Source organism: Eriocheir sinensis, chromosome 6 (genome assembly GCF_024679095.1).
Source record: "Eriocheir sinensis breed Jianghai 21 chromosome 6, ASM2467909v1, whole genome shotgun sequence".
NCBI classification, from domain to species: domain Eukaryota; kingdom Metazoa; phylum Arthropoda; class Malacostraca; order Decapoda; family Varunidae; genus Eriocheir; species Eriocheir sinensis.
Window position 1 is genome coordinate 2027098 of NC_066514.1, and position 15102 is coordinate 2042199.

The following is a 15102-nucleotide window of genomic DNA, read 5'->3' on the forward strand; positions in this document are numbered from 1 at the left end:
AGAAAAGTTTTATGAGTACCTTAGGATGACAACGGAACAATGCAAAGTGTTGGTGGCGTTAACTGGACCCACGGAGCAGCAGCCATGGCATTCCGATCTCGGTGCACAGAATCACCAGGATCATAACTATATCGCACGTCGTTCTCGCACTCAGCTAATCAGAACATCCACTATCATGGCGCTAACTCGTCCGGTGACTCGGCGTGACTCATGAAAAAATGGGACCAATCATCGGTGACTCTGAATCGCCATGGATCGTTATGATTTGAAGTGACTCGATTCGCGTGGTGGAAACGATTACATTGAAATTAGTGTGGCGAATCAAGTCGAATCATTTAACCCGGTAGCAGCGACGGGCCAAATTTGTGGCTTTACCGTGTAGCAGCGACGGGCCAAATTTGTGGCTTTACCGTGTAGCAGCGACGGGCCAAATTTGTGGCTTTACCGTGTAGCAGCGACAGGCCAAATTTGTGGCTTTACCGTGTAGCAGCGACGGGCCAAATTTGTGGCTTTACCGTGTAGCAGCGACGGGCCAAATTTGTGGCTTTACCGTGTAGCAGCGACGGGCCAAATTTGTGGCTTTACCGTGTAGCAGCGACGGGCCAAATTTGTGCCATGATATAAACCCCCAAAAATAGATGATACATAAACTGATCACAAATGCGTTGATATATATTATGAAATGGTTTGCGTGAGTGATGATTTTTTCTGATCAACTCGTTTAGAGGGGCCTTTAAGCAACATGATCCCTGGAGCTACCGGGTTAAGACACAGCCGCGAGGGAGAAATCACTCGTTTGAAGGCGGCCGTACACTCAAACCACGATAACCTGACACCCAAGCACTCACCCACGGCTATGGAGGCGGCGGTGGCGGCGGTGGCGGCTGCAGCGGCGGCGACCGTGGCGTGCGAGGTGTGAGACGCGGAGGACCCCGAGGAGGAGGTGGCGGAGGCGGCCGAGGAGGAGTTGGCCGCCGCCGCCGCTGCTGCCGCCGCCGCCGCTGCTGCTGCCGCTGCTGCTGCCTCGTGGGGCGTCCACAACCCGGAGTTCCTGAGGACGCGGTTAATGGATGAGACTGAGGGCAGCGAGGCGCTCTCACACACGCGCGCGGCCGCCAGCTGTTCCCGGATCTCCCAGGCGAAGAGTGCTGGGTTCTCCTGCTTCAGGCGGAGGATCTTCTTGACCACGGTGGGTGTCGCTACTTGCTGCGGGGGGGAGAGGGGGGCTGGTTAGTGTAGTATAGTACAAAGGAAAAACAAACAGCAACAGACCTCGTGGTTCTAACTAGGCTGTTTGTTGAAGCTACCATCTGCTCTGATCTACGAGTCAGACACAGGACAGCAAAGGCGATGGTTCCTCCAAGTAGTGGTTGTGGTAGTAATAGTAGGCTTGTAGTAGTAGAAGTAGAGGCAGTAGTAGTAGTAGTAGTGGTGGTAGTAGTAGTAGTAGTAGTAGTAGTAGTAGTCAAAATTATGTACACGCAAAAAATCAACTTGCTGGTCCTTTAGAAAAAAAGAAGAAGAAGAAGAAGAAGAAGAAGAAAAAGGAAAAGAAAAAACAGTTCACCAGAGAGAGAGAGAGAGAGAGACTATAATCGGAGCTTTATGGAGCACAAGGGCATCCCACTGCGCGCTAATCATAGCTCGCTTCGTCTTATCTTCCTAACTAATATAAAAAAAAAAAAACCCAGCATTTTGAGATCCCCGGGGGGTGGAGGGGGGCGGCAGCGGGACGCGGCGGGGTTGGGGGGGGGGGGAGGAAGGGGGCGAGCGGGGTTGGGTTGGGGGGGGGGTGGGGAGTGAAAGTGAATTTTAAAGAGTTTTTACATCGACAAAGACACGGGAGAAATTGAGGCTTTTAAGGGTCACGTGCCCCGACCAGGTAATCATTGAGAGAGAGAGAGAGAGAGAGAGAGAGAGAGAGAGAATCAGCAAAAAATATACATTCTATTTTTAGTTTTTTTGGAATTTCTCTCTCTCTCTCTCTCTCTCTCTCTCTATCTATCTATCTATCTATCTATCTATCTATCTATCTATCTATCAATCTCCTGCAGACTCCTTATGTTCTTACGATCTATCTATCCATCTATCCATCAATCTCTCGTCACCTTAGGCTTGCTACCGCCGATGGAGCCTGGTTTGATGGACCCCGTCTCGTAAAAGCGGGTCAGGATCTTGGACACACAGCCATGGGAGACCAGGAGCTGCCTCGAGATGTCACACGGACGAACCTGTGAAGGAGATAGGTGGGGAAGGGAGGTGGATTAGGAGGTGGGTAGGTGGGTGGAAGGGAGAGAGGGAGGGAGGGAGGTTAGTTGATGGGTGGGGTAGATTGGTCAGCTGGTTGGTTTAACGGGAAATATTATTATTATTATTATTATTATTATTATTATTATTCATAAATATTATACTTTTCCCCCTTTCCTCTCTGTTCTCCCTCCCTTCCCTCCTGTCCCTCCCTTCCTCCTCCCTGTCTCTCCCTTCTTCTCTCCCCTCTTCCGTCCCTTCTTCCTCCTCCTCCTCCCTCCTCCTCTCCCGCCACAAAGTCTTCCCAGCATCAATCATTTTCTTGTGAGGCGCGGAGCTTTTCCTAAACAACAACACCTCGACGCCGCTCATGTATAGATATAGTTACTTAGAGTTTTGGTTCAGGGTTTCCTCTGCTGTAAAAAATGGATAACTACTACTACTACTACTACTACTACTACTACTACTACTACTACGGGCCTCCATCCATTAGAGTTACGTTGTGAGCGGTATCTTTTCTCATATCCTTTCACAAAGCAATTCATTTCTACTACTACTACTACTACTACTACTACTACTACTACCACTACTACCATCCCCTTACCATCAAAGCACCCCACACCCGTCTACCCCCTCAAACTCACCCCCATCAAAGCCATCTCCACGATCCGTCTCCTTACGTAGTCTGGGAGAGGTCGCCCGTTCACAAACACGCCCCCAAGCTGGTTAACGCCCGCCTGGCCTGCGAGAGACGGCGGTTAGGACACACAGGGGCAGAAACAGGCGAAGATGAATGCACTGACTGAGGAAAGAAGGGAGGGTGAGGATAGCCTATTGATTGCAGTGATGTGGAGGCGTTTAGACAAGTTACCCCTGTGTTGCATCCCTGGGAATGAGTATGAGGTAAAGATGGTATTGAGAACAGTGATATGAAAACCAAAGTCTATATATACCAAGTCAAGTCACTCTGCTTCAAAACTACGACCGGTACGCGCAGGAGGCGGTTTTGGGGCGGAGCAGCGGGATGACGTCACTTGAAGCCAAAAAAATACCCGTCAGTTCAGGGGTGACTAAAGTTGGGGCCGTGTGTGCACTCTGGATGTGCATTCTCGCCTTCTTTCACAGCGCGTTCAGGCAAGCCACTGACGAAAAAATATGTCTTTTTATTGTGCTATTGCGTGACTGTAATTCCAATGCCTACAGACGGCGGTGTGGGGTGTGAGGGAGGGCATGTTGAAGTGATTGATTTAAATTAGTCCGCCTTTCCTCGTTTTCTCTAAATCCCTGTTTGTACATTCTCTAGTTTGGCTCCAAGCAACGTCACGCATAAACCACGCCTCGGCCGTGTCTCCTCCCACAAACCTGCGCGTGACTTGACTTGGTGTATATAGACTTAAGACCCTAACCGCACCAAGACGCCAAGGGTATATTATTGAGAGCAGCGATAACGTTAGATAAATTACCCGTGTGTGGCATCCCTGGCTGTGCGTGAAGCCCTGTCCACGGCGCCTCGGTAACCCTCGCCGCCAAGCCTCCGACTCGTCAAGCTGCAGGGAGACTCAGATAAACACAGGGATACATACGTGTGTGTGTGTGTGTGTGTGTGTGTGTGTGTGTGTGTGTGTGTGTGTGTGTGTGTGTGTGTGTGTAAGCAGCTCAAGGGAAAAAAAAAAAAGACCGCTAATCACTCCCCCTATAAAGAAGAGTTCAACTGAGAGGCCAAAAGAGATCAGTTTCCGGAGGAGAGGTGTCCTGATACCCTCCTCTTGGAAGAGTTCAAGTCGTAGGCAGGAGGAAATACATATGAAGGAAGATTGTTCCAGAGTTTACCAGCGTGAGGGATGAAAGAGTGAAGATGCTGGTTAACTCTTGCATAAGGGGTTTTAGTCGATCGGCCATTTCTGAAAAGACGACTTTTTTGGGTTCGAAATAACTACAGTTCGGGACCTATACCATGTTAATCTACAATATTTTGGGAGTTTACCTAGGGGTTCTAGGTTATGGGCACCCTTGGGCAACCCGGTCAAAAACGTGATTGAAGTTACCTATATACATTACCAAAAGATGTTTCGTGCAATTTCCGATGTTCAATAGCTGTCTTAGAAATTTATTTACCACTTCAAATTTGGTATCAATGGAAAGAACTTGACCTGTAGAACAACTTCAATTCCCTAGTTTTTGTAATTTGGTCATTGGTGACATAACCAGGGGTCAAAAGGTCATGGGTACGGGCCAAATCCAAGATATGCACTCTTCTCTATTTTAATCCTACCTGAGTTTTTATGAAATTTCCCTTGGGGTTCAACTTTTGGGAAACAAAAGTGTATATGTATAGGCAGTTTTTGAAATTAGAATGAATCACCTATTGACAGTACATTATCGTAAAAAACATTCAATAAAAATATCGAAAAAAGTGAATTTCCTCAAAAAATCAGCTTTTAATGCGGAGTCTTCAGCCAAGTAACAAATATCATTTTCATGTAACTTAGAATAATTTGTTAGTGAATCTGAGTGATTTAAGGATTTGGAAGAATGCGCCGCAACAGCAAAATGTCTCAGTGTACATAGTGGATTTCATGGTCTTGTTACATAAAACACATGTACAGCATTATTGCAAATCGTTCGGTGAAATGGCAGATGCACTACTAGAAACCATCCTACAAAAGTTCAAGCACACTTGTACAGTGATTTGCGTGTTTGATCAGTATGGTGACAAAGCAGATGTAAAGGCATATGAGAGAAAACGACGTGTGACAGCCACTCCCAAGAAGTATGATGTCATAGGGAAAGCTCCTCTACCAAACTGGAAGCATTTCTTGGAAGTTGATGACAATAAGTCTGCCTTCAGCCTGTTCATTTCGAATCATTTTGAGACATGTGCACCAGTACGAATGAAGAGTGGTCATCGACTCTTTCTGACAGGTGGATTCATAGACAAGACATCAACCAAGTTAACCACATGTTTGGGAACCATAGAGAAACCAGAAATGAGAACCGGTCAGCTGGAGTCTGATTCCCGCATGTTTTTTATGGCCAACCATATGAACACAGAGTTTGCTGAAATGGGTATCATGGGTAACATCATCATCTATAGCACAGATACAGATGTACTTGTTTTGGCTAGTTACCATAGTCTATATTTGGCGAATTCAACACTATACTGGGAGACAGGTACGACTACCAAGTACGAAAACACACACAGATTCGTACCCGTACAACAGATCGTGGAACACAGAGGCTCAAATCTGATGAGCATATTACCACACATTCATGCACTTTCCGGATGCGATAGTACCTCTGCCTTCTTCTATATAGGGAAAAAAACTGTAATGAAGACAGTGTTTAACCATGGTATAGAATCGTTCATGTCTCTCTCTGCACTAGGAGAATCTAACATCAATGCTGCTGTGGATGCAGCTCGGATTTTCGTCTCAACGCTGTATGACACCACAGGAAAATACGAACCTCTCCATGGAGATTTAAATCGACTTCGAACTAAACTGGCCAGTACAAAGGATATGGCTATGTGTAGGTTGCCACCGTGCGAACCAGTATTTTACCAGCATGTTCTGAGAGTGATGTGGCAGGTCCGTCAATGGGTCAATGCAAGAAATCCTGAACTCATCAGTGGATCCCCATTCGAGTATGGTTGGAAAATAACAGAAGATGAAATTGAACCCATAATGTTCGAAGGAATCACAGCAGCTGAGATGATCGATGGTCTTGCTTGTGTATGCAAGGGGAAGAAAGCTCGGTGCAAGAACGAATGCCCATGCTTTGTCTCAGGATTATCTTGTATAGAGCTTTGCACTTGTGAGGGGGATGAGCTGAATTGTCACAACCCAAAATCTCTCCTTGGCGATCACGATGAGTAGAGACCTGTATTTTCGATTAGATTAAGTTTATTGTTTAAAAGATAGTAGAATGTACGTAATTGCACTTGCCCTTATGTAACTATTACTTAATTTCATTGTGGAAAAAACTTTATGATTATAATAATTTCATTGTGGAAAAAGTACATTGTTAGGAAATAATATTTGCACTCAAAATTGAATTTTGAGTATGCAATACTGTTATTATTATTTATTGTAGCTATGTATGTACCATGAATACATGAATATTGACCTATAATCTTTGTGACTATATTTGTGTGCATATCAGATAATCTCACTTCCATCACTTACAGTTAGTATTACTATTAGTTAAAGAAGGCACATTACCTGCTTCATTCGGAGTAGAGACTATTGAGAAATATGTTTACCCTGTATTATGACAACGAAATACTTAATCAATATTATTAATAAAACTGTACGAGATTTTCTACTTTATGTATATATTTTTCTTCTTGAAAATAAGGGCATGTAGACTACAAAAAGTTCAATATTGGTTTTTGAGCTAATGGATCGGAAATTAATATGACTGTACGGGCACGACAATATTAAACTATATTCACATTATTCATCGTTTACTCTCCCTTTTCTCCTTTTTTTTTCTGGAGCCATATAACCCTGGCTGTTGCGGCGCATTCTTCCAAATCCTTAAATCACTCAGATTCACTAACAAATTATTCTAAGTTACATGAAAATGATATTTGTTACTTGGCTGAAGACTCCGCATTAAAAGCTGATTTTTTGAGGAAATTCACTTTTTTCGATATTTTTATTGAATGTTTTTTACGATAATGTACTGTCAATAGGTGATTCATTCTAATTTCAAAAACTGCCTATACATATACACTTTTGTTTCCCAAAAGTTGAACCCCAAGGGAAATTTCATAAAAACTCAGGTAGGATTAAAATAGAGAAGAGTGCATATCTTGGATTTGGCCCGTACCCATGACCTTTTGACCCCTGGTTATGTCACCAATGACCAAATTACAAAAACTAGGGAATTGAAGTTGTTCTACAGGTCAAGTTCTTTCCATTGATACCAAATTTGAAGTGGTAAATAAATTTCTAAGACAGCTATTGAACATCGGAAATTGCACGAAACATCTTTTGGTAATGTATATAGGTAACTTCAATCACGTTTTTGACCGGGTTGCCCAAGGGTGCCCATAACCTAGAACCCCTAGGTAAACTCCCAAAATATTGTAGATTAACATGGTATAGGTCCCGAACTGTAGTTATTTCGAACCCAAAAAAGTCGTCTTTTCAGAAATGGCCGATCGACTATTTGGACAGTATAGGGATGAAAGAGTGAAGATGCTGGTTAACTCTTGCATAAGGGGTTTGGACAGTATAGGGATGAGCATGAGTAGAAAGTCTAGTGCAGCGGGGCCGCAGGAGGGGGGGAGGCATGCAGTTAGCAAGTTCAGCGTGAAAATAGCGATAGAAGATAGAAAGAGAGGCAACATCGCGACGGAATTTTAGAGGTAGAAGACTATCAGCAAGAGGAGGAGAGCTGATGAGACGAAGAGCCTTAGATTCCACTCTGTCCAAAAGAGCTGTGTGAGTGGAGCGCCCCCACACGTGAGATGCATACTCCATACGAGGGCGGACAAGGCCCCTGTATATGGATAGCAACTGTGCGGGGGAGAAGAACTGGCGGAGACGATACCGGTGTGAGGGATGAAAGAAGGAAGATTCTGGTTAACTTTTGCATAAGGGCTTTGGACAGTATACGGATGAGCTAGAGTAGAAAGTATATTAAGAGGCTACAATACACCACTGCCTGAACAAATGATAGCTCCTGGGAACTACTTTATCCTCCCCTTCCCTCCTCAGCCATAACTCCATCTCTCTAACTCCAGTAAAATCGTTGTCACATTTGCATGAACCATATTTTCCTTCGTGTGCTCCACTCATCCGATACCATACTCGTGAACCAATTTTCAATCCTTCTCCTTCCTCATCCTGGATCTGTTTGATTTGTACTGAGCGTGTCCCTTACATCTTTCCTCAGTAAAAGTTGGAAAGTTTCGTTTAGTCGGCGCAACATCTGTGGTCATATGCCGGAGGGAGACAGGAGGGGAAGGAATTATAGGAGAAGGGAACAGACCCCAGGAGACGGGACACAGCCCCCGATTAATACCTGGTACCCATTCACTGCTGGGTGAACAGGGGCGTAGGGTATCGGAAAAGCCGCCCAGTTTTTTCCACTCCGCCCGGGAATCGAACCCGGGCTATCTCGATTGTGAGCCGAGTGTGCTAACCACTGCACCACGAAGCGCCCCTCTTTCATCAGTATAACTATCTAAATCGCTCCTATTATTCCCCTCAACCCATTTATAAACTTTGGTTAAATTCCTTTGCAATATGAATCTTTCCTAAGAATACATCTATCTGCTTCTACACTTATGTTGCGTAGGTCAAACTTCAAAGGCGCCTATTCTTAACCCGGTAGCAGCGACGGGCCAAATTTGTGCCATGATATAAACCCCCCAAAATAGATGATACATAATCTGATCACAAATGCTTTGATATATATTATAAAATGGTTTGTGTGAGGGGTGATTTTTTCTCATTTTTCTCGCTTGGAGGGACCATTAAGAAACATGATCCCCGCTGATACCGGGTTAAACATACCGGGCTCCCATTTCGACTGTTCTCCAAGGCTACAGACAAGATTAACCGGGATTTCATGGGTGATTTTATATATGATAAAAGATATGTCAGTTATCTTAAACGTATCGAGCTCTCATTACGACTGTTCTCCAAAGCCATAGGGAAGAATAACCGGGTATTCATTGGTGATATTTCCGTTCATGGTATAGAAGAGAAGATGGCGCCACTATAAACACTTCCCTGCGCCATGATGGGTTGGGGCCGACTACCATCCAGGCCCCTCATGAGAGCCTACCGGCGCTTCAGGTGTACACGTAAAAATAACTAAATATATAAACCACCACAAGGATCACAAAACAGTTAATGAAATCCCAACACCAGAGGCTTTTCAAACACTCGAACAGAGGCGCCGAGACATTTAGAATACAAACTTTAACCCGAAGAACGAGAAGCGTGTGGGGTATAGAAGAATAAGCTCTATAGTGGTCCAATCCTTTCTTGATGGCTTGTTAATACGTTTGCGAGCAGAATGGTTCCAATAGCGATGTGTAACTCTACCATTGCGATATTGACTAACTTTGCCAACCGCGTGCCTCCCTCCCCTCCCGACCCCGCTGCACACGACTTTCTACTCTTCCACAGCCCTATTCTCTCCAGATCCCTTATGCAAGAGTTAACCAGCATCTTCATTCTTTCACCCCTTCAGCACATCCCTATTCTCTCCAAATCCCTTATGCAAGAGTTAACCAGCATCTTCATTCTTGCACCCCTTCAGCACATCCTTATTCTCTCCAAATCCCTTATGCAAGAGTTAACCAGCATCTTCATTCTTGCACCCCTTCCGCACATCCTTATTCTCTCCAAATCCCTTATGCAAGAGTTAACCAGCATCTTCATTCTTGCACCCCTTCAGCACATCCTAATTCTCTCCAAATCCCTTATGCAAGAGTTAACCAGCGTCTTCATTCTTGCACCCCTTCAGCACATCCTTATTCTCTCCAAATCCCTTATGCAAGAGTTAACCAGCATCTTCATTCTTGCACCCCTTCAGCACATCTCTATTCTCTCCAAATCCCTTATGCAAGAGTTAACCAGCATCTTCATTCTTGCACCCCTTCCGCACATCCTTATTCTCTCCAAATCCCTTATGCAAGAGTTAACCAGCATCTTCATTCTTTCACTCCTTCAGCACATCCCTATTCTCTCCAAATCCCTTATGCAAGAGTTAACCAGCGTCTTCATTCTTTCACCCCTTCCGCACATCCTTATTCTCTCCAAATCCCTTATGCAAGAGTTAACCAGCGTCTTCATTCTTGCACCCCTTCCGCACATCCTTATTCTCTCCAAATCCCTTATGCAAGAGTTAACCAGCGTCTTCATTCTTTCACCCCTTCAGCACATCCCTATTCTCTGCAGATCCCTTATGCAAGAGTTAACCAGCGTCTTCATTCTTTCACCCCTTCAGTACATCCCTATTCTCCCCAAATCCCTTATGCAAGAGTTAACCAGCATCTTCATTCTTTCACTCCTTCAGCACATCCCTATTCTCCCCAAATCCCTTATGCAAGAGTTAACCAGCATCTTCATTCTTTCACTCCTTCAGCACATCCCTATTCTCCCCAAATCCCTTATGCAAGAGTTAACCAGCATCTTCATTCTTCCACCTCTTCAGCACATCCCTATTCTCTCCAAATCCCTTATGCAAGAGTTAACCAGCGTCTTCATTCTTGCACCCCTTCAGCACATCCCTATTCTCCCCAAATCCCTTATGCAAGAGTTAACCAGCATCTTCATTCTTTCACTCCTTCAGCACATCCCTATTCTCCCCAAATCCCTTATGCAAGAGTTAACCAGCGTCTTCATTCTTTCACCCGTTCCGCACATCCTTATTCTCTCCAAATCCCTTATGCAAGAGTTAACCAGCATCTTCATTCTTGCACCCCTTCAGCACATCCTTATTCTCTCCAAATCCCTTATGCAAGAGTTAACCAGCGTCTTCATTCTTGCACCCCTTCAGCACATCCTTATTCTCCCTAAATCCCTTATGCAAGAGTTAACCAGCATCTTCATTCTTGCACCCCTTCCGCACATCCTTATTCTCCCCAAATCCCTAATGCAAGAGTTAACCAGCATCTTCATTCTTTCACCCCTTCAGCACATCCCTATTCTCCCCAAATCCCTAATGCAAGAGTTAACCAGCATCTTCATTCTTTCACCCCTTCAGCACATCCCTATTCTCTCCAAATCCCTTATGCAAGAGTTAACCAGCGTCTTCATTCTTGCACCCCTTCAGCACATCCCTATTCTCTCCAAATCCCTTATGCAAGAGTTAACCAGCATCTTCATTCTTGCACCCCTTCAGCACATCCTTATTCTCCCCAAATCCCTTATGCAAGAGTTAACCAGCATCTTCATTCTTTCACCCCTTCAGCACATCCCTATTCTCCCCAAATCCCTTATGCAAGAGTTAACCAGCATCTTCATTCTTTCACCCCTTCAGCACATCCCTATTCTCCCCAAATCCCTTATGCAAGAGTTAACCAGCGTCTTCATTCTTTCACCCCTTCAGCACATCCCTATTCTCTCCAAATCCCTTATGCAAGAGTTAACCAGCATCTTCATTCTTTCACCCCTTCAGCACATCCTTATTCTCCCCAAATCCCTTATGCAAGAGTTAACCAGCGTCTTCATTCTTTCACCCGTTCCGCACATCCTTATTCTCCCCAAATCCCTTATGCAAGAGTTAACCAGCATCTTCATTCTTTCACCTCTTCAGCACATCCTTATTCTCCCCAAATCCCTTATGCAAGAGTTAACCAGCATCTTCATTCTTGCACCCCTTCAGCACATCCTTATTCTCCCCAAATCCCTTATGCAAGAGTTAACCAGCATCTTCATTCTTTCACTCCTTCCGCTGGTAACTCTAGAATGACTCATGGTTCAGTGTGTGGTTATCGTTATTTCAGGGTTATTTCCCGTCGAATAACTGATCTGTTGTTATTGTCTGGACTAATTCATCTATTCAGTTAAAAATACTCATTGTTGCAAAATCTATATAGCCTTTAATCAGGGTACAACGTGTTTTTATACCAGGGTTATTTTTTCCTTAATTAGTGATCTATTGTTACTCATCCGTCTATGTAATGTTTGGAATAACTCATCTATTCAGTTAAAAATACTCATTGTTACAAAATCTATATAGCCTTTCATTCATTGTCATCGGATCAGCCTGAACACAAGGATCATTTGTAGAGGACAGATTTACTAAGAGATTTACCAACGACCGGTCTTGTAGTGGCTTGATGGAGCCGGCCCCTGAACTTGCCATCGGAGTCGCCTAAGATCAAGAGCGTTCCTTGGTGATGGAGTTACCAGAGGACTTAAGGTACTGGCCTGGTCGACACATCTTTCATTGCCATTGGAGTCGCCTTAAGATCAAGAGCGTTCCTTGGTGATGCAGTTACCAGAAGACTGTCTGCGGGGCGCCCGTCACCACGACCATAACGCAGCGCCTCCGTCTCCTGCTGGTCGGCGCCTCACCCCGCCTGTCCGTAGCTCCCCCGAGAATACTTATTTAAAAAGAATAAATCCAAAACTCAACTCAACTGCGGAACACCGAGCCGGCCAGCGTGGCGAGTCTTGCAGTCCTGGCGACCCCGACGCTGGTCGAGGCGGAGTGGGACGTCTCCTCCGCCGACCCCCGGGGCTGAAAGATAGACTCGGATGTGGACACGACCTGCCTTGGCGACTGTCGCTGCGCCGCCGCCGACCACCGCGAGTCTTATATTATGGATTATTATTTATAATGAAAATATATTATAATCATTTTTCTTCTTCTTCTTCTTCTTCCTCTTTTTATTATTATTATTATTATTATTATTATTATTATTATTATTGTTATTGTTATCAATATTATTATCATGATCATTAATGACGTTTATTTTTTTCTATTTCCACGTCAGACCGAAAGATTCTTCTTGAGGGGCGAAGCGCTGGGGCTGGCCGCGACGCACTACTGGCGAAGGTGAGTGTTTTGAGGGGCACCGCTGTGATCTGTCTGCTGGGCCTGGCTGCTTCCCCCCTCCCCTGTGTGTTGTCCCCCCCTGTGTACTGTCCCTCTCACCCTCCTTCTGTGCTCCCCTTGACACGAGTCGCTATACAAGAGTCGGAGGTTCATGGGTGACCCTCGGCCGCTCAGCGAGGTAACTATTGTCAGCTCGGTGCCACACAGAGGTCCAAAGTTCGTGGTGAGACGGAAGGGGCGCGGACAGGCTGAGCGCGGCAGACTCCAAAGGTCGGATTACAAGACATCTCGAGCCCAGGACAGCAGATTCGTATATAGTCGGGGACGCTAAGCACTTCACCGGAAAGGCTATGACGAATGATCTATGGTTAACCGGGTAGCAGCGATGGTCCAAATTTGTGGCTTTACCGTGTAGCAGCGACGGGTCAAATTTGTGCCATGATTTAAACCCCCAAAAATAGATGATACATAATCTGATCACAAATGCTTTGATATATATTATGAAATGGTTTGTGTGAGGGGTGATTTTTTCTCATTTTTCTCGCTTAGAGGGACCATTAAGAAACATGATCCCCGCTGCTACCGGGTTGAATTTCGAGTCTATTTCTTTACATGCTTATTCTCTGTGGGCTTGGGAAATAGTTGTCAAGGAGTCCGATAAGTTTAAGGATATGTAAAATTCACCCGCGAAAAAATGGTTAGGCCTCTCTGTGGGCTTGGAAAAGTGTCGTAATGGCAGCCTGATAAGTTTAAGGATATAGACCTCAGAACGACCGGCTCATCAGACCTCAGAACGACCGGCTCATCAACGACTCTGATACGACCAAGCGATTCTCCGTGAAGGGTGTTGGAACGCCTACACACACACACACACACACACACACACACACACACACACACACACATCACTGAGAACACATCACCGCCACATCTCCTAGTGCTTAACCCTTCCGTCACATCCCTTCCCCCCGTACACATCCCTACACATCCCTGTCCACCCCTTCCCCCCTTACCCCCACCCCCATACACATTAGGGCATCGTAGGGTAAGGGGATATTGGGCGGAGGAGGAGGAGTATGTAGGAGAGAGGGCTTTGAGGGCGGAGGAGAAGGAGGAAGAGGAGGAGGAGGAGGAGGTGGAGGAGTGTGAGGGAGAGAAGGCTTTGGGGGTGGAGGTGGACGCTAGAAAGAGGAGAGGAAGCCCGCGAGGAGGAGGAGGAGGAGGAGGAGGAGGAGGAGGATAGCACTGAGGGTCTTGAGGAGGAGGAGGAGGAGGAAGAAGATACGAACCCACCCCTTGACATCCCCTTAGGGCCGCTTACACAGTCACCTTGTTTGTTTTGACCGTTAGCAATGGCGGCGATCGACGATATAGTCTTCCACGTGAAACTGTCCTATGGGGTAGTGGCGGCTGCAGAGGAAGGGAGAGGTGTTGAGAGTGTGTGTGGAAATACTATAGGGGCGATAACAGCCATTGCTAACGATCGAAACAAACATAACGACTCTGAAAGCGACCCTTAATCCCTTACCGTGCAGCCCATGACTCACCTCAGAGCAGGTCATTCGCCGCGGGTCACGCCGGTGCCTGCAACCCCGCTACATCCCTGGGCGTGCGGGCGGCGGGCGTGGCGGCACCGATGACTCAAGCGTGGCACTTCCCCGCTGACGGATCACTCGGGATGCGTCACAACCCGTCCCGTGGAGTCACTGCCGCGTGAGGGAGCCGTGGCGGGGCTGTGTCGGAGGCCGCGTCGGAGGCGGGTCACAACGGCGTCACAGTCGTCACCGAGATAGCGATAAGGAGTGTCGCCAGCACGGTCACGGGTGGTCACAGCGGCGTTACGGGCACCGGCTGGCCCCGCCCACCACTCTCAACGCGCGCCGCCCGGGCTGGTCAGGCTGTGGCCACTCAAGACTTCGGCCATCACGCGGGGCCAAGAGCAGCGGCCTCACCGACAACGCCGTCACTGGCAGACACTCATCCGTCAAGGGCGTCGTGCACGTGAAATAAACAGATATGTCAGTATATCACAAGGCGAGGTCAGTGCCAGCCCAGGGCGTCGGGAGGCTCAGGAAGGCATTAGCGGGGCCGCCACACGCCCACTGGTGCCGGCGGCCAACGTGCGGTGTAGTGGGCGGGACCGGCGCGGCGGGCCAGCCAACGGGCGAGCGGTCCGCCGCCACGGCCGCGGCCACTGGCTGAGGCGGGGCCGTTCTGGGCGGTGAGTGGCTGGCGCGGCGCGGGGCGGGGCGGGCTGGGTCATTGATGAGGGGGAGGGGCTGGGGCGAGGAACGAAGCAGGAAAACATGAAAATATAACAAAGGA

General features: G+C 46.7%; 1 protein-coding gene across 1 annotated transcript; it reads right to left on the bottom strand.

The window, feature by feature from the left end:
• Positions 1-379: 379 nt before the first annotated feature.
• Positions 380-14922, bottom strand: LOC126988122 (paired box pox-neuro protein-like). The gene is made up of 5 exons (XM_050845935.1): positions 14325-14922; positions 3711-3794; positions 2892-2989; positions 2109-2231; positions 380-1206 (listed from the first exon to the last, which is right to left on the bottom strand). Exons 2-5 carry the CDS (start codon positions 3721-3723, stop codon positions 676-678), a joined length of 765 nt encoding a protein of 254 aa, XP_050701892.1. The 5' UTR covers positions 3724-3794; positions 14325-14922; the 3' UTR covers positions 380-675.
• Positions 14923-15102: the final 180 nt, after the last annotated feature.

Excerpts from the sequence above, each read along its gene's own strand:
- LOC126988122 (XM_050845935.1), bottom strand. Across the intron at positions 2,232-2,891 it reads TGGAGATGGCTTTGATGGGG|GTTCGTCCGTGTGACATCTC; the intron begins GTGAGTTTGAGG and ends TCTCCTTCACAG. Across the intron at positions 1,207-2,108 it reads TCGGCGGTAGCAAGCCTAAG|CAAGTAGCGACACCCACCGT; the intron begins GTGACGAGAGAT and ends TCCCCCCCGCAG.